Here is an 18903-nt window from a genome sequence, read left to right as displayed (position 1 = left end):
ATGAAATTCTATGTACATAACCATCCCATAACCAAAATTCCATTTACATAACCATTCCATAACCAAAATTCTACTTACATAACCATTCCATAACCAAAAGTCTATTTACATAACCCTAGATGAATCTACCCACTTCTAGTAAGGTATCTTATACATAGCATGGCCTAGTTGAACCTGAGCATCTGAGCATCTGAGCATCTGCTGCTTTTGGTGAGATGTGACCCTGGACAGTCTGCCTGACCTGCTGGTGGAGGTGGAGGGGCTGTGGTTCAGGCAAGGTGGGTTTGGGCCAACACTCACCGATCCATAGACAGCTTTTGTGCCAATAGTCGCCAGTCGTTGCCCCGGGAACTGGGGGCATCCAGGCTATTGCAAATCTTCTGTCGGATGGACAGTGGGATCTTGAAGGCGTAGGGTCCCAGCTGTGTGGTGACCACACTGCTAGGGGCAGAGCAGAGGGCATCCAGGGAGCCAGCAGGTGTCTGGAAGGGCATGTCCAAGAGTGAGCAGGTGCCGGACATCTGTCTGTGCCTCTGGCCTTCCTGCACTGGGACAGTGAGCTAGCTGCTGGAGGTACCAGTCACTCCCCACCTCTCTGAGCAAGTCACTCCCCACCTCTTCCAGCTGCTCAGCCTGGCCATCCCCCTGGTGGACCAATAACAAGGGCCAGGGCTACATGTATAGCCTTCAGCCCTGGGGTGCCGCAAGCTGACATACTGCCTGTATGAACTAGGTAGCAGCCTCTTGGCTATGACCAAACAGACTACATTCTACTGTGCAAGGGACCCGCCCTTGTTCACTGGCAGAGCTGGGTCTAGATCCAGACCCAGGGCTGCTTACAGTGCACTGCAAGGAAGGCTGAGCACTGTCTCCCTGGGTGGCCTGGGTTTTCTAAACATTAATCTAGAGGCTGCAGAAGAGCCGTAGTCTCAAGGCCAAGCACTGCCTTGATGCAAGGAAAGTGATCTCTGTACTGCCTAGAGCCCCACTCTCCTGCTGCCCAGCTGGGGATCATCAGGTCCCTGGAGCTTGTGAAGATTCAATGTGACCAGTCTGCCACCGGGACAAACAGTGACAGGTAGCAAAGAGGACCCAGTCTCAGTTCAGAATTTGAGATGAGGAGAGAGAGAGAAAGAGAGAGAGAGAGAGAGGAAGCACTTCTATCCAGGTGAGGGGGAGTGGGTGGAGGCCACACCCTCCTCAGTCCCCCACTTGTACCCCACGGGGAGACTGGCTCCCACTCCTCACCTCTGCCAGAGTGGTGTGCAGCTGGAATATCTGGCCCTCTCCTTCCACTTGCCGCACACAGATCTTGCAGGTGAACTCGGTGGAGGCGAGGCTGTGCCTCTCCAGGGTGAAGGTGCAGTGCAGGGCCTTCTGGCTGCCACTCCAAATGTGATAGAAGGGAATCTCCTGGGGGGAGGGATCAGAGTCAAGGGAATGGGGCAGGCTTGCCCAGCCCGTGGAGAATGGAAGAACAGGTAGTGAGAGCATTCTCGAGGAGCACTGGAGTCTGGATGGGGGACGTGGGGCACAGGGTAGAGGTAGGGATGGTGGTAGGGGCAGTGTGGATGTGGATGTCTGTGTGCTGGGACTGGGCAGCCTCCTGGACTCTGATGCCACACAGATGGGTGAGGACAGAGGGACACGGCTGTCAGAGGTACTGTGGACAGCCTGCTAGGCATGAATGCTCAGAGAGGGTACCTCCCTGTCCTTTTTCTGTTGATTAGAAACAGGCAGAGAGAGAGAGAGAGAGAGAGAGAGAGAGATCGAGATCACAGCACTGAGACTTCCTTCAGTGTGCTGGGGACCAGACTCACACCTGGGTTGTATACATGGCAAAGCAGTGCATGGACTAAGTGAGCTATCTCTCCTATTAAAGCCCCTTCTGAGGCTGATTTATGCATGTTATTTATTTATTTATTTGTTATTATTTTTAAAGAATTTATTTATTTATGAGAAAGACAGGAGAGAGAGAGAGAAAGAATCAGATATTACCGGTATATGTGCTGCTGGGGACTGAACTTGGGGCCTCATGGTTGAGAATCCAGTGCTTTATCCACTGCGCCACCCCTGGACCGCTGGACATATTTACATGTGGATGTGTTGATAGGGTAGGGTGTAAATGAGGAGTTTTGCTGGGAGGGGAAGATGGCAAGAGGGGCTGGCAGGTAACTGCTAGAGCACACATTTCATCATACATGAGGCCCTAGAGTCACGTAGGAGCATCACGTGTGGCACCAACGGGAAGCTCCATGAGTGGTGGAGCCATGCTGTGGTGTCTCTCCTCTTACAGTCTCTCTGCCTCTGAAATCAAACTGAAAGAGAGAGAAGTCCACAGGGTGCAGTAGAATCAGGCAGACATGAGTCCTTGGTGGCAGAGAGAGAGACAGAGACAGACAGACAGACAGACTAGAGACAGGCAAGGTTGCAGGGGCAGGAAAGAAGCAGGGCCTGGGGGGGGCGGTGCTCTTCCCTCAGGCAGCCCCTGAGGGTGGTCCCTCTGCAGCACCTCCCTCCCCTTCTCAGCCCAGTTCTCACCTGGTACTTGGCCAGCAGCTTGCTCTTCCAGTGGGCGTGGGGGAGATCATGGAGGGAGAGGCGCAGGTTATGGTAACTGTCCTTAAATAGCAGAGGCTTTGGCTCCTCCACTAGGTAGCCGCCCAGGGTCCGCTCCAGCTCTAGCACTTCCTGTGGGCAAGGGGATAATGGGAAGGGGAATCCAACATAGCTGGCCCGTGGGCTCTTCCCTGCTGCTGGCTGGAGGGCTGGGACAGGGAGGGCAGACGCAGCCAGGTTGTACCATTAAAGACAGAGACACATTTGAGCTCAGGGCTGGGCATTTGCTAAGGATGCGTAGAAAACCTCCAGCGTGGACAGATGAATGAAGGCATGGGGAAACGGGTGGATCAACGGCTAGACTGTGGAGCAGATGGATAGATGAATGGGTGGCGAGTGGACTGGTGGACATACGAGTGGGTAGACAGATGGATAAATAGGCAAATGGAAACACAGATGGCACAGATGGTGTACATGTAGGAGAGATGAAAGGAGAGGTGAGTGATATCTGGATGGACAGATGGACTGCTGACTGAATGAGTTTATAAATGCATGGGGAATACATCAACAAGGAGTGCTACCAAGTCAAACCGTGGCAGCTTCCCTTGATCTCTACTCCCTTCTCTGGCCAAAGCTTGGCATGAGTCAGTGCCCCAGAGCTGACAGAGAGCCAGGCTGCAAGACCATTATTCCCTGGGGGCCATGGGCCCATTATGGGCCTCCTGGAATTTCAGATGTGGGCACAGCAGGAGACATTGAGTCCCCCAGGGGGCCTTTTCACTGCCATTGCATCAGTCTGCACCTAGGAGGCTAAGTCAAGTCACATGAGACTGGGAGACAGAGGAGCTGGGAGGGATCACAGACCAAGGGTGGGAGGAGGCCAGAGCATCAAGAAAGGACCACAAGGCTTTGCACACACAGGGACGAATATTTATATGGAGATGAGAAAGGTGGTGTGAACAGGACCATGGACTTGATTTGTTCTCCTCCAGTGTTAAGTCCAGATGAAACTGAGGTGCTGGAAATAGGGATGGAGCAGGCAGTAGGGCTGGGGAAGGAATGGACCTGCATGGAGTGGGGGCAGGGGATTCCACACTTGCCATTCTCAGGTTCTAGGTGCCAAATCCCACTCACAAATCCCACTCGTGGCCACTTCTTCACTGAGGGATACTGTAAGTCCTGACTGTAAGTCCTCCTCCTCTCTGTCCACCCCTTGGTCACTGGTTCTGTCCATTCTGGCAGAACAGAGTCTAGTGCCCTGTCTTCCCTCCCACTCTGCTCACTGCCCGGCAGCTCAGGGTCCAGCTGTAGCCTGACGACCACTTGTCCACATCTCCCTGCAGTATGGCCATGAGGGCTTTCAAATGAGACCTATGAACATGTGTCCTCCAGTCTAACCATTCCCACTGGGCAGATCGCACGGTCCCTTAGGGCACGGATCTCAGGCTGTCAAGGAGCTGTGTGTGCCCCGTCTTTCCAGCCTGAGCCCCACACGTTTATGGCCCCTGCTCCGCTCTGGCCCTATGGATGGCACACCTGCCTTTGTATAGCCGGTACCCCCTGAACTCTACCTGTCTCTGCCCCGACTCTGCTGGCTCTTTGGAGCACAGGTTGAATGGCAGTTTTGGCGGTGAAGCAATCTCAGATACACCCCCCACCCCCAACAACCCAGATCCTGCAACCCAGTCTAGCGCTCCCTCTGTCAGGGACCCTCATCCTGTCTCACATTTCTAGCTTGGAGTTTGATGAGGGCAGAACTGTATGTGATTCACTGAGGGTCTGTGCTCTTTTCTTTTCCTTTCTTTTGTTATGTGGAACTCTATCACTTTATCAGATAAGAGGTATATAGAGGGAGAAAGAGAGAGAGACAGATACCACAGCACCAAAGCTTCATCCAATGTAGCGGGGGCCTGGTTAAAACCTCGGTTCGGCACATGACAAAGCAGAGACTGGCAGATGTGAGAACTGGGTTCGAGGCCCTGGCCACCACATGAGAACACTTGCATAGATGAAGTTTCATAAGTGGTAGAGTGGTATCCTTTCTTTTCTTTTTAAATTTATTATTGGATAGAGACAGAGAAAAATTGAGAGGGGAGGATGAGGTAGAGAGGGAAAGAGACAAGAGAGACACCTGCAGACCTGCTTCACCATGTGTGAAGCTTCCCCCTGCAGGTAGGGACCAGGGGCTTGACCCTGGGTCCTTGCGCACTGTAATGTGTGTGCTTAACCAGGTGCATCACTGCAGAGTGACAGGAAGGGAGGGGATGAGAGAGAAATCTCCTGCTGGGAGTGGTGAAATCACGTATCTATGAAGTTCAAGAGAAAACTCTGGTGCCAAAAAAAAGCAGGCACACTATCCAGGTGAACTGTCTTGCCCAACCTGCTGCCAGTTTCAATGGCTGATGAATGCAGGAAGGACTGGATGAGCAGACGAGGTAGAGGGATGCCTGGAAGAGCCCGTGAGAATGGTCAGCAGGGGGCACTGTGGGGTCCTGCGGCCTGCCCTCACCTTCAGTGCTACAGGAGTGTCCTCTAGACAGTAGACGCGGAGGCTGTACTCCAGGGAGGTGCAGAGGGCAGGGGCGAAGATGGCCAGCTGGAGCCGCTTGACTGCTGAGCGGGAGTAGGACTCCCCTGTGAACACGTAGGTGCCTAGCTGGTCCAACAGGATGTGGCAGGACCTGGCCTCCAGCTGGCAGTAGCACGGCGTGTTCAGGGTCTCTTCATCCAGGGTCACCACCTCCTGCAGGGGAGAGCAGGCGGGTGGGCAGGAGGGACTCAGGAGGTCCCTCTGGGCAGGGCCAGGAGGCAAGGGCCTTTCCCTCCCTCCTGAGGTCCCCAGGCCAGGTGGGCTGGCTGGCGCTCCGCCTGGGCTCCTCACCTCCCAGTGGCCCTGGTGGGCCTGAGTCTTGAGCTGGAAGATCCAGTCGCCGGCACTGACCTCGGCACAGTGGGGTATGGAGAGGATGACGGGGCGGCACAGCAGGAGGCCCGTGGGCCCACAGGTCACCGAGGGGCTCAATACTGTCTGGGTCCCTTCTGAGAGTGGACTGGGGCAGGGCAGAGGGAGGAAGGAAGGCAGTGAGAGGAGGCCTGAAGCCCGACAAGGATTAACTCTGGCTGAGCTCCTATTTCTGCCCTGGATCCCAGCGTGGTGGAGGGCCAGTCTGGTCCCAGCATGGGGATAGCAAGGGCTGGAGCTGGGGGCTAGGGCTGAAATTGAAGCTGATCAGAGATGAGGCTAGCAGGGCTGGGACTAGGGGCTGAACAGGACCGAGACAGGGACTGGGTGAGACTGAGTTTGGGGATGACTGAGCCTGGCTAGAGATGGGGCTGGGGGCCAGTAGTGAGGTCAATGTATAAATAGGAGATGTCAGGAAATTGTGAGCATGTGGTAGAGCCTGACAGGGCTTGACCTGAGGAGTGCGTCTATCCTGTCAGTCTCTCTCTCTACCGAGAGGTTAAGCAAGGAGGGACAGGAGTAACCCCAAAAGTTTGCCCCATCTTATCAGACTCCCTGTCTCACAAAGCACCCTGCATTCCTGGTACTATGGCCACTAGATAAAAAGAAAGGGAGAGATGTTGGGAAATGGTGAGGATGTGGTTGAGCTTGGCAGGGCTTGACTTGAGGGGATATCCATCCTCTCGTCTTATCAGACTTATTATCTACATAATCATTGTTTTGACTGAAAGATCCTCACCCATTCCATTCCTTTGATCTATCTTCTTTCTACCCTCAAGACCCTCCCTGCCTGCAGGGTGTTATTAATTCTACCAGTTAAAACTCTCGCAGGGAGTCGGGCTGTAGCGCAGCGGGTTAAGAGCAGGTGGCGCAAAGCACAAGGACCGACATAAGGATCCCGGTTCGAACCCCGGCTCCCCACCTGCAGGGGAGTCGCTTCACAGGCGGTGAAGCAGGTCTGCAGGTGTCTGTCTTTCTCTCCTCCTCTCTGTCTTCCCCTCTTCTCTCCATTTCTCTCTGTCCTATCCAACAACGACAACAACAATAATAACTACAACAATAAAACAACAAGGGCAACAAAAGGGAATAAATAAATAAAATAAATATTTAAAAAAAAAAACTCTCGCAACAGTTGCTAAGGAAATTCCTACCTTTCCAGCCCCTTTCCTAGCCATTTCCGTTTCCAACTTGCCTTCTGGGTCTGCCCTTTAAAAGCCTTGGCTCTCTGATCAATAAAGAATCGAATTGTCTCGCCACCACGAATCTGTTCCTGAGTTATCTCTCTCGCATGACTGAGTGAGTAGCAGCCCAGGCTGGCTCTGGTTGAGTTCTCTCCAACCCAGAGAGTACGTACCTGGGAAGAGGCACCCCCATGCTAGCCCGGCAAGGAGAGGCCAGGCAGTGGCACACCTGGGTAACTGAACACATTACAGTGTGCAAGGACCTGGGTTCAAGCCCCTGGTCCTCACCTGCAGAAGGAAAAGCTTCATGAGTGGTGGAGTAGGGCTGCAGGTGTCTCTTTCCCTCTATATCTTCTTTTTTATTTATTTTTTAAATTATCTTTATTTATTGGATAGAGATAGCCAGAAATCAAGAGGGAGACAGAGAGGGAGAGAGACGAGACACCTGCAGCATGGCTTCACCACTCACAAAGCTTTCCTCCCTGCAGGTGGGGACTGGGGGCTTGAACCTGCACATTGTAATACGTGTGTTCAACCAGGTGCGCCACCACCTGGCCCCTCCCTCTATCTTCTCTGCCCCTCACTTTCTTTCTGCTTCTACCCAATAATATATAAAAGATAAATATATTTTTTTAAAAAGAAGTAGAAATAGACATAGACATAGATTTTTGATATGATACTGCATCATTCTCACAGTCAGATCTTTGCTCAAATTTTCAAAAATCCAACATTCTTGGAATGGCTTTGGTAGGTAAGTGTTGCTGACCTGCCCTCAGAAGGCTGGTCCCAATCTATATTTGCACCAGCGCACCACTGGAGGGCCATGTTCACATACTTTTGTAAGGATGAAGGCCTTATGGTTTTTTGGGGAAAAAAATTTGCAAATTTACGAAGAAGACACAACAAAAACAAATCTCCCAGAACTCACTGCTATTTAAGTTGCTGTTTCTTAGACTGGACACTAGCTTGAACGTTTGCTCATCACCTACTGGCCATTATGGGCGTGAGTGTGATAGAGAGTGTGTACATGAGTCATTTGTTCATACACTTTGCCTACTTTTGCACTGAGATTTTCGGTTTCCATACTGGCCTCTAAGACTTCTTCAGATAATAAAGTCCTCAGCCTCTGTAATGCGAAAGGCTGGCTTCCTCATTGCCTTTCCATTTTATAATTTGTTTTAAGTCTGCACATAATAAGATGAGTACTCTCCTTGGGGACCCCCGCTCTGGTGTGCAGTCAGGTTTAGAAGGGTAGATGGTCTTATTTGAGCCCAAGTTGGATAGGGAGAGAGGAAGGTGGTGGTGGTGGTGGTGGTGGTGGTGGTGGTGGTGGTGGTGTGTCAGCCTAGGAGGGCACTGGAGTCTTTCTACTCACAGCGTCTTTTCTGCCTTGTTGATAAGGAGGTACATCTCGTAGAACTTGCCCTGGGGAATGGCTCCATTGGGTACCAGCAGGCTGACCCCTGGAGAAAAAGACATCGACAAGGAGAGGCCTGAGTCCAGGTGGCTGGAACAAGGGGTTAGGGGTATGGATCCTGGACTAGGGCAAGATAAGAATAGGAAAAGGTAATCTGGGGTCTAGGGACAAGGAGAGGCCAGGCTACGGAGCACCCCTGGAGTGTGTGGTAACACAACAGCCACTGGCATCGCAGCAGGGTATAGGAAAGCGCCACACGCTTGGAGTCTGAAGGCGTTGGCAGCAGCCCAGCCCCACCCAGCTCAAGGCATGATGTCGGGAAACTGCTGGCTGCTGGTTCTGCAGTCTAAGGTGGGTACCCCCTTTCTGCTGCTGGAGCTTAGATCACTATGTAGGTTTATCAGACTACAAAGGGCATTCTCCCACTTGGATGGAAAAACTGTGGCTTCATGAGTGGATTGCACAAGGGCCCTCTACCCTAGAGAGGCAGAGATAGGCCTGAACCCTGGGTGTGTCTGCTGGCTGGGTGGGGGTCGTACTGTCTAGTAGGGAGGGACTCGCTGAGAGCAGGCTGGATGGTGAGCAGAGCAGGGCCTACCTGTGCCCGGGATGCTGAGCCTCCCGCCTAGGCAGCCAAAGGTGCCACTGATGCTGCTCCCCGGCTCACGGGGCAGGCTCAGGAACTGCTGGGAGCCGAGGCTGGCACTGCGCAGGTGCAGGAAGTGGGTGTCCCGGGTGAAATCACTAGGATAGGTGCCCGGGGGCAGGACCCCCAGTAGGTCGGCTCCGTCAGGTAGGCCTGTCCCAGAGCCAGTGGTGCTGGAGTTGTAGACTTTGATCTTGAGGCTGGGCAGGGGGTCCAGCAGGGGTGAGTTTGTCATGGGGATCTTGTCTGTTGAGTCTTGCAAGGCGTAGACTGGGCCACGGTAGATGCCGGCGCTGGCTGTGAGGTCGGGAGGCACAGTGGGGTGTAGAAGCTGTGGGTTGTCTGCAGGGGCATATGGACTATGGTCAGGCTCATTGATAATACTGTTCCTGCCAGGGGTTACTGCTATTGCAAGAACCTACCCAAATCCTCAGCTGCAAGACTCATCTCTCTTTCTTTTGCCTCTGGGGTTATCGCTGGGGCTTGGTGCCTGCACTATGAGTCCACTGCTCTTGTGATCTTTTTTTTTTTCCTCTCAACTTTTTGGATAGGAAAGAGAAAAATTAAGAGGGGCAGGAGAGACAGGGAGAGAAAGACAGACACCTGTAGTCCTGCTTCACTGCTTTTGCAGTGACCTCCCTGCAAGTGGGAAGCCAGGGGCTTGAACTGGGATCCTTCTGCGGGTCTTTGTGCTTCACACTGTGTGTGTTTAACCCAATGCACTACCGCCTGGCCCCTTCAACTGCATCTCTCTAATCCACATCCATAGTTATCCTTAGAATTGTCTCCATACAAACCCACAGGGGAGCAGAGCTCCCACTGGGAGCTCCATTCTGCAATCCCCCCCACTACCCCACAGGTGTTCTAGGCTCCTTACTGGGTCTCGCAGTCTTGAAGTTGACTGGGTGGAAGCCCCCTGTGAGGGCAGCAGAGGAATCTGTGATGTCAGTGTCGAAGTCTCGGCAGTTACGGCGGTACACCACCACTCCCACTACCAACAGGACGGCCACGACCACGAAGGCGGACACCACCAGGCCGGCGTACAGTGCCACGTCCCCTGAGGCCTCTTGGACTGAGAGGACAGGAGAGCATGTGAGGGGCAGAGAACCAGGGCCCAGGGCTGACTGACCCAGTGCTGAGTTTGGTTTTTTTTTTTAAATATTTTATTTATTTATTTTTAGTGATAGAGGGATACAGAGAGAAAGGTACACAGAGAAAACTACCAGCGCACTGCTCAGCTCTGGCTTATGGTGGAGCTGGGACTGAACCTGGGACTTCGGAGCCTCAGTCTTGAAAGTCTTTTGCATAACCATTATGCTGTCTCCCCAGCACCCCCCCCCCCCCCCCCCCGGCCAAGGCAGCTGGGTGATTTCCTGCAAATATGGAACCTCTGAGCATCAGCCTCTCTAAGTAAAATGTTCTCTAGGACCTCTGTCCTGCTCCCCCTCCCAGGGTGGCGGGGAGAAGCAAAGGGACTCTCTTGAGCTAGTTCATGCTAACTCATTGCTCGTGGCCAAGAAGGAGACAGGGTTTATGATTCTGAGTCCCTGGGTGAAGCCACTCGAGTACCTTTGGGAGCTCGGACTTTAAACCTAGAGCCTCGCTTGTAACTCACGGCAATTTCCACTGGACCAAAAGTTCTGACTTGGAAATCTTTGCAAGGAATCTTTCAGAGCTCTCCTTCCAGTCTCTGCTCTGGGAGGAGGGGTGGTGGGGGATGGGGTGGGCAGAAGCAGGACAGGATGGAGCAGGAGATGAGATGCATATGGCAATGGGGCGGAGAGGTAGTGAGCAGGTAGAGGGGGAAGAGAGGCTTCAGGGAGGCAACCCATGGCTCCATTCCCCTTCCCCGGGCAGTTTGCTACACAGCTGAAAACTGCACTCAGCCAGGTAGGCGGCAGGACAAACAAGTGTCAAGGGTCAAGGGACAGGGCCTAGAGAAGGATGCTCCAGGCTCGTCGGTACAGCACATGCCTTGCATGCATGAGGTCTTGAGTTGGATCCCTGGCTCAGCAGAACAGTAATAAATAAAGCAAGGCTGCACAACAGAACTCTGAGATGATGAAGATATTGTGTTTGCACTGTCCTATATGACAGCCACTAGTCACACAGACTTACTAGATACCTTTAAGCCCCAGTGCCCGATACAGACCTGAACCTGCTTCCGCCACCTTCCAGCACTAGGCTCTCTCTCAGTAGCCCTCACTCTTGGACTCCCCAGGCCCCACCCGGCCTCCTGATCCCTCACTAACCATTGGGGGCCACTTGTTTAGTAATTTACAATCTGTAGTCAGTCACCAGCCTTCCCCCCCTACCCCTGGGGAGCGGCTAGGCCAGGAGGCTTGTTGCTGACTTTATGATTGCAGAATTATCTGTAAACTGTAGTTTAATCACCACAGGCCAATCTACCCAAGTGGCTTTACTGCGCTGGTGTTTCTGCAGTGCAGCTCCTGGGGCTGGAGAATGAGCCCCTTGGGGAATGGCGCAGGGTAGCGGGTGCCCCAGAGAAGTGGGAAGGCTTTAGTCCAGCCACTGTGGACCCAGAGAAGGGCACTGGGATAGCCAGTCTGCTGGCCCTGCCCAGGAAGGACAGCCGAGGACAGTGGGTGGAAACACTAGCTTTGGCTATGGGAAGACTGAGCTTCAGGTCCTGGCTGTGGGAGTCCCTTCTCTCTAAGACTCAGATTCTTCCCCCCATGAAGGGGGCAACAGGGTGTCCTGGCTCATTTCTGTCTGCTGAGTGATGAAGGGGTGGCATCTTCAACCCTCCCACCCCTTGCCCACACCCTAGAAAAACAGCCAAGGAAAACTAATGATCCCCCCCCCCACCGGAAGCAAAAAGGACAGTTATGAAAAGGGACTTACGGTGGCTTTTGGGGTCACTTAAAGTTCTCTGATCTGTTGAGGGAAATAAAGGGAAAGACAATGACACAGATGCAGCAGAGGATGGATGTGGAGAGGGTGATGGGGAAGTGGTGTGGAGACGGTGAGCAGGGCGAGTGGGCCGGGAGAGTCCTCATCCTGCTCCAAAGCCACCACCCAGGCCGCCTCCCAGGGGACTCACTATGTGCGCACAGCCCGTCGGTGCAGTTCTTGGAGTCGAGCAGCGTCCCGCTGCAGTCTCGGCCTCCATTCTGGGGCGGGGGCGCCATGCACTCTCGGCTACGCCAGTGGGCACACTCGGTGCTACAAGCTGACCACTTGCTCCACTCTGTCCACGCCCCGTCAACTGGAGAAGCACAGGGCACAGTGGGTGAGAATGAACACATGCGCACACGCAGACACACACAGTCACAAACACGCACATGGCAACACTGTAGAATAGAACAGTGGTGGGCCAGCATGAACACACCACACACACACACACACACACACACACACACACACACACACACACACACACACACACACAGGAAGGGAATACACTGTCCTGAACACACAAACACGGGCCTAAAGGAGGAGAACACAGATGTGCAAAGACAAACAGATGGAGATGGAAAGTATGGTGAAAACAAGAGAAGAGGGTGGCTACTACTGGGTGAGGGGCGAGTCCAAAGTCTAGTGCAGAAACACAAGCTCCCCCACCCAGCTGCTCTGGGACTCTGGCCAGGCTTGGGGGGGAGGGTGGGGCAGCTCAGCTTGAAGGGCACATGAGGGCTCCCTTCCTGCCACCCTCACTCAGACTACAGCTTGGAGTCCTTGCTTCCAACTTTCTAGCAGCCCAGGGAAGGAACAAGAGGTGAGAGGCCACAGCGTCTGGTGCAGCCAGGACGGCCAGCTGTGGGCTCCGAGCTATGCTGGAGTGACAGATGGACACCAGAGCACAGAAGATGGGGCTGGGTGTGCTCTCACCCGGGCACACGGTGGTGCAGGCGGTCTTCTGGAAGGCCTGGCCCTCACAGAAAGCGCCTCCGTTGAGCGGAGCAGGGTTGGTGCAGGTGCGCGTGCGCTTCTGCCAGCCTCGGCCACAGCGGTTGGAGCAGGGTGTCCACTCGGCCCAGCTGGACCAGCCACCATTCACTGCAGGGGCAACAAGAACAGAAGGGTCACTTGGCGGCTCTGCTTTGGGACCGGTGGGCTTTACAACCCTCCCTCCCCCTCCAGCTCTGGTGGGGTGCCTCTGCTGAATCCTGGTCTATACGCCTGCTTGTAGGCTGGGATATGCAAGCACCTGCAGGCAGACCAGGGCTAAACCCTGAGTACCAGAGGGGACTAGGCAGTTCATTCCCCAGGGCGGCACTTAGCCAGGGCCACTCAGGGAGTGTTGGGGACCTTGCCCTGAAACCCTACACAGAGCTCTTGCTTGTTAAATTTTCTTTACTAATTTTTTTATTTTGTAAAGATTTATTTATTTACTTACTTACTGGATAAATATAGAGAAATCAGAGGGAAAGGGGAGATAGAGAAGGAGAGAGAAAGAGAGACACCTGCAGCATAGCTTCACCACCAGTAAAGTGTCCCCCCTGCAGGTGGAGCCCAGGGAGCAGGCTGTCGCACAAACGGGGTGATGATGGGGGGTTGGTTGCTGGCCACAAACACAGAAGCTCTGTCTCGAGCCACTAACGGTGTGACAGTGAGGAACCTTCCCCCCCACTTAGCCCCCCAACAGGCCCTTCACACTGTGATGTGTACATTTAGCTGGCTGCACCACTGCCAAGCCCCTTTTTACTGTAAAGGATTCTTTTGAAAAATATATTTTTATTTATTGGATAGCAACAGAAAGAAACAAAGAGGGAAGGGGGAGGGAGGGAAAGAGAGACACCCACAGCATGGCTTCACCACTCATGAAGCCCCCCCCCCCACACACAGGTGAAGACCAGGGGCTTGAACCTGGGTCCTGATGCATAGTAACATGTGCGCTCTCATGGGCGTATCATCACCCAGCCAGTAAGGATCTTTCAGGAATATTCAAGAAACCTCTCTTAGGGCTCTGCCCTTCCACCTCAGGGCAGGCAGAGCAGGAAACAGGACTGAAGAAAAATGGGTAGTGGGGTCAGTCTACGGGCGGCCCTGGACTGCAGGATCTAAATCCACTAGGATAGCTAAGAGCACAGAGCCTGGATCTGCCCCAGACTCCTGGATCTTCTGTTAGGGATGCACAAAGGCTCCTGAGAAGGGTGGTGGGCACCAGCTCTGCGGGGCGCCCTAGGTGAAGTCATAGCTCCTCCCTGGGTGGGCCCTATCCTCCCTGTCTGCAGGCCTCACGCACGCGGTCTGCCCCCACCCCCCGCCCCTCGTGGGCTCACCGTAGACGATGACAGCGGCGGTGGTACTGCGGCGCTTGCCTACGATGTTCTTGGCCACACAGGTGTAGTTGGCCGTGTCTGACAGGCGTGCCTGGCGCATGATGAGGTTGTAGTCGATGGTGATCAAGAAGTTGGTGTCCTGGACAGGATCGATGACATCCTCATTCTTGAGCCATTCCACCTGCGACAGTAGGGGGTGGGGGCGTGAGGACCTGGGGCTCACTCACCTGCACCCTGGGGAGCAGGCCCTCTCAGGAGTGGGGTGATGGGGGCGCTGAGCACAAAAAGAGCAGCTCTGTCTAGTGCCACCAAAGTGTGGCAGTGAGGCAGCCCCCCACTGACCCCCCAATAGGCCGGTGCCAGGCAGGACACTGTAGAATGCTGTGGTTATACATGGTGGAATGCCCACTGGATGCCCTGGAGAAAGGGACACTGAGGATGAGGCTGTTTCACCAGCTCTAAGATGGAATTTAGCTGGAATTTAGCTGGGGAGGTGGTGCAATGGCTAGAGCTTTGAGCCTAGAAGTATGAGATCCTGCTTTCAACCCCAGAGACTGAGTGTGAGTGTGTCTGAGTAACGACCCCCCCAGGTGTGTGTGTGTGTGTGCATTTTTTTTTAAAAGACAGACTTCAATAGCCCCCACACAGGATTATAGTAAGAATGAAAGGGATCATGGGAAGTATATGGATTAGAGTGTATGGGAAGTGTGGAGGTCTGCCTACTACACCCAGGCCTCTGGGTTCAAATCCCAGCTCCACCTCTTATTAGCCAGGTCATCCCGCCCAGCTCTGTCTCCAGTTGGATATGGGATGACAACATCCACCTGGCAGGCAGGGTGCTATGAAAGTCAGTGATGGAGGACCCAGCTCCTCTGGGAGCCTGATGAGTGACCGCTGTCACCTGGTGTGTCTGTGTGAGCCCACATGAATGCACAGGCTGGGTGGGGGGGGGAGGGGAGGCTAACTGATCGGAGCAAGGGCCTGGGTAATAGGGCTGATCCCCAGGTTGGAAGCGAGGGTCCTGTCTTCCTAACTTCCAATCTACTCAAGTCCTGGTGGCTGGACTGAGACATGACAACCCCCCCCCCCCCCCAACCTCGCAGCCACCCAACCACTCTGCTCTAATGCCTGGTCCTTGGTGCAGGGAGGAGAGAGGGAACACCAGCAATGGTAGTGAGAGACAGAAAGGCACTTCCCAGGGACCTGCAGGCCACGTAACGAGGGAGGACGATCAGTTTGTGGGGTGAGTGCACATGTAGGCTTTCTGGCATCCAAAAAGTTAGGGTCCTGTGCACCAAACCCCTCGGGTATGGAGGGGGAAGAAGGCATGCATGGCTGTGGTATTTTCCCTTACAGGAGGATGAATTTGGGGTCTCAGGAGCCCAGGGGGTGGGGAGGGCTCCTGGCTGAGGTCTGTCACGGCTCATGGGTTTGCAGCTGTAGAGCCAGCTGGGAGTTGGCATGTGCCGAGTTCAGGGCAGGGGGTGGGGGCAACTTCCTTTTCTTTCTCAGGAACTGCTGAAGTAAGTACTGGGTCTCTGGCTGACCTCTGCCTGCCTAGCATGCCTCCTGTCTCTCACTCACCTCAGCCACAGGTACCCCCTCAGGTGGGCGGCACTGCAGAAGAACCTCGTGGTCCAGGGGGACTTCCCTGCCCAGAGGCTCCTGATCGAAGTTCTTGCGCAGGTCTAGGGGAAGGGAGAGAGGGACAGAGAGCTCAGGTGCAGCAAGGCCTGGCAAATATCGGGAGCTTGAAGTGCCCCACTGAAGCCACTGGGTGGCAGTGCAAACCAAAGGGAACACCTGGTTTTACCCGGGAAATCTCTCCAAAGGAAGAGGCACACCAGCTAGAAGGGGAGACCAGAGTTCCTGCCCTGACTAGGCACATGACAATCCAGGCAAGTCAAGAACCTGGCAGCAGCTTCCTTGTACAGAAATAAACAAGAAAGGGCTGTTATAAATCCTAAGGTAAGAGCTGGAGAGATAGATAGGTCACTGGAGAGTGGGACCCCACTGCTCTGCAAATGACTGGAGTTTGAGTTCCAGTACCACATAAGAGACAATATAGCAACACAGGAAGCTTTGGTGTCTATCTAATTGGAAAGAAGAGGGGGCTGGAGTGATTGAAATTGTTCGTGTGAGACCCTGGTTTCACAGTTCACAGGGAAAGAGACGGGGATGGGGGGAGAGGTGGGAGGTGCCAGCCATGGGGCCAATGCAAGTGAGATGGCACAGTGTCAGCACATAGGCTGTGCCCATCCTGACACCAAAAGGCAGAAGTGAGCGGTGTTCTGGTCAATACAAGAAATAGAAAAAGGAAATGAAGCAAAAGTAGGTGAGAGGTGGTCCAGCTTCTGGGGTGAGGAGCCCCCTCTTCTGAGCTTGGCATCCACATGCCCTGATGTCTCCACGGTGGGCATTTCAGCCAGAGATGACCCACAGACATGGAATTCCCTTTCTAGGGAGGGGGTGAGCAGGGTGAGGAGATGGGACATGTACATGCGATGCGGACGTAGGCCCGGCGACTCTTGGTGGTGCCTGCGGAGCTCCAGGCCACACACTGGCACCAGTAGTCCTCCAGCCCAAACAGCTCCTCCACCTGCTGCCGGGACACCTCGATCTGCACCTCTCGCACACGCTGCCCTGGGGAGGAGAGAGATACCGTTGGGGGGAGACCCAAGGACACAGGAATGGGGCCTGGTGATGTCTTTCCCCAGCCAAGATCTGCTGGCTGCTCTGCCAAGTACTTTTTTTTTTTGCCTCCAGGGCTATTGCTGGGGCTCAGTGCCTGCACCATGAATCCACTGCTCCTGGAGGCCACTTTTCCCCCCTTTTGTTGCCCTTGTTGTTGTAGCCTTGTTGTAGTTATTATTGTTGTTGATAATGTTGTTTGTTGTTAGATAGGACAGAGAGAAATGGAGAGAAGAGAGGAAGACAGAGAGGGGGAGAGAAAGATAGACACCTGCAGACCTGCTTCACTGCCTGTAAGGCGAGTCCCCTGCAGGTGGGGAGCTGGGGGCTCGAACCGGGATCCTTACTCTAGTCGCTGCTCTTTGCGCCACATGCGCTTAACCTACTGTGCTACCGCCCGAACCCCTGCCAAGTACTTTTTACTTGCATGTGTGCCTCCTCCCTGGCTTAAGTGTCCCCTGTCACCTGTTTGGGCATTGTGATGGGCAGTGCAAGCTCTTGGCCCTCCTTTCCACCCCAAAGGCCTGTGAGCTCATCAGATGTACAAATGGCAGGCTACTCCCCATCCTCTCAGCATAAGGCCCTGGTCCGCGTGTGGTCTCCAGTCTTGACCCACTGTAGGCTCACCAGGGCATCCCTAGCCTCTCATGCTCCCCAGGTCCCTCTGGTCACAAGGCCTTTGCACATCCAGTCCCTCCCTTGCCTGAGCCTCTCTTCTGTCCCCTCTGTGAGCCCTCAGTTGCTGCCAGTTTGGGGTCAGGCTGCCCTGCTGGAAGGTGTTGTCCCTGAACCTGGCCCAGGGCTGTAGGGTGAAGGAGCCATTCTGGCTGGGTATCAGGACCTGTACAGGTCCCAGAAATAAGGGGTCTTGGCCAAGCCACCCTCCTCTCTCCATTAGGGTCCAGGTTATACCCGAGCAATAAAACAGCACATTATTTAAAATAAATATATTATTAACATATTTAATATTATTTATCATTTTTATCATTCATCTGACACTGGCTTACACAATTTCAAGGGTTTAGTCTTACACTGCCCCTCCCACCAACATTCTTACAAGTTCCAAGAGACAGTTTGGTTGTATTTTTTTTGCCAATGTATATACTCTGATTACCTAGATTTCACACATGACTGAGACCATCCGGTAGTTGTCTTTCATGTTTTTACTTACTGCACTGAGCATAACCACAACAGCTAAGGTGCGGAAGCAGGCTAAATGCCCACCAACAGGTGACTGGCTAAAGAAGTCATGGTGTGGGTGGGGGAGAGGTGGTGGTGCACCTGGTTGAGCACATGTTACAATGCGCAAGGACCCAGGTTCGAGCCCCCAGTTCCCACCTGCAGGGGGAAAGCTTTGCAAGTGGTGAAGCAGGGCTGCCGGTGTCTTTCTGTCTCTCTCTCTCTATCACCCGCTGCCATCTTGATTTCTGGCTGTCTTTATCCAATAAATAAATAAAGACAATAATAATATAATAGTAATAATAATAATAAAAGAAGTCATAGGGTATATATTCCATGGAATACTACTCTGCAATAAAAAAGATGATTCTGCAATAAAAAAAGATGATTCACCCTTTGGGACAAAATGGGTGGGACTGGAGGTGATTATGCTTAGTGAAATAAGAGATAAAGACAACTACTGCGTGGTGTCACTCATAAAGAATCAGAGAGCTGAAACACACAAACTTGCATAAGCAAACTACACAGAAGCAAGCAAACTGTGTTTAAGACTTGTGAGAACTACGGTGACTTCAGGTATCTCTCTCTCTCCTCTCAATTTCTCTGTCCCAAATAGGAGGACACAAGAAAGAAAGACACTGGCAGCAATGGATTCCTAGTGTTCATCTAGGGCAAGTGATAGCTCTGGGGGTAATAATACCAATAACAACAACTATTTCAAAAAAGGAGGAGTTGTTACAGGATATATATCCAATGGAACACTACTCTGCCGATAAATGGATGGAAGTGGAGGTGATTATACTTAGTAAAATAAGTAAAGAGGTGAAAGACAACTACTTACCTTTAAAAAAATCCTAAAATGATTTAATTCCTATAAGGGAAATACCCCATCACTATAGTGAACATTAAACAGTGTCATTTGCAACAATGGAACCTATAAAATTAATGACAGCCTAGAATTCAGCTCAGAAGTGTGTGTATGTGTGTGTGTGGGGGGGGGGGGGCGGATTGGCAGAGCCAGG

General features: G+C 53.2%; 1 protein-coding gene across 2 annotated transcripts in view; it reads right to left on the bottom strand.

Moving 5' to 3' along the window:
• Positions 1-18903, bottom strand: part of UNC5B (unc-5 netrin receptor B) — a 94820-nt gene that overhangs the window by 4284 nt on the left and 71633 nt on the right. The window contains exons 3-16 of one of the 2 annotated variants that reach the window (XM_016195348.2): positions 16511-16654; positions 15596-15699; positions 14012-14192; positions 12618-12785; positions 11830-11994; positions 11631-11663; positions 9643-9837; positions 8718-9107; positions 8078-8165; positions 5441-5609; positions 5069-5302; positions 2542-2691; positions 1249-1413; positions 301-482 (exon numbers count right to left, since the gene is read on the bottom strand). In XM_016195348.2, the coding sequence (XP_016050834.1) occupies positions 301-482; positions 1249-1413; positions 2542-2691; positions 5069-5302; positions 5441-5609; positions 8078-8165; positions 8718-9107; positions 9643-9837; positions 11631-11663; positions 11830-11994; positions 12618-12785; positions 14012-14192; positions 15596-15699; positions 16511-16654 (2368 nt within the window). The remainder of the gene's footprint in view (positions 1-300; positions 483-1248; positions 1414-2541; positions 2692-5068; positions 5303-5440; positions 5610-8077; positions 8166-8717; positions 9108-9642; positions 9838-11630; positions 11664-11829; positions 11995-12617; positions 12786-14011; positions 14193-15595; positions 15700-16510; positions 16655-18903) is intronic. The other variant, XM_060201154.1, reaches the window with a different exon arrangement.

This window comes from Erinaceus europaeus, chromosome 1 (assembly GCF_950295315.1).
Source record: "Erinaceus europaeus chromosome 1, mEriEur2.1, whole genome shotgun sequence".
In the NCBI taxonomy this organism is placed as follows: domain Eukaryota; kingdom Metazoa; phylum Chordata; class Mammalia; order Eulipotyphla; family Erinaceidae; genus Erinaceus; species Erinaceus europaeus.
This window is presented reverse-complemented; position numbering and strand designations above follow the sequence as displayed.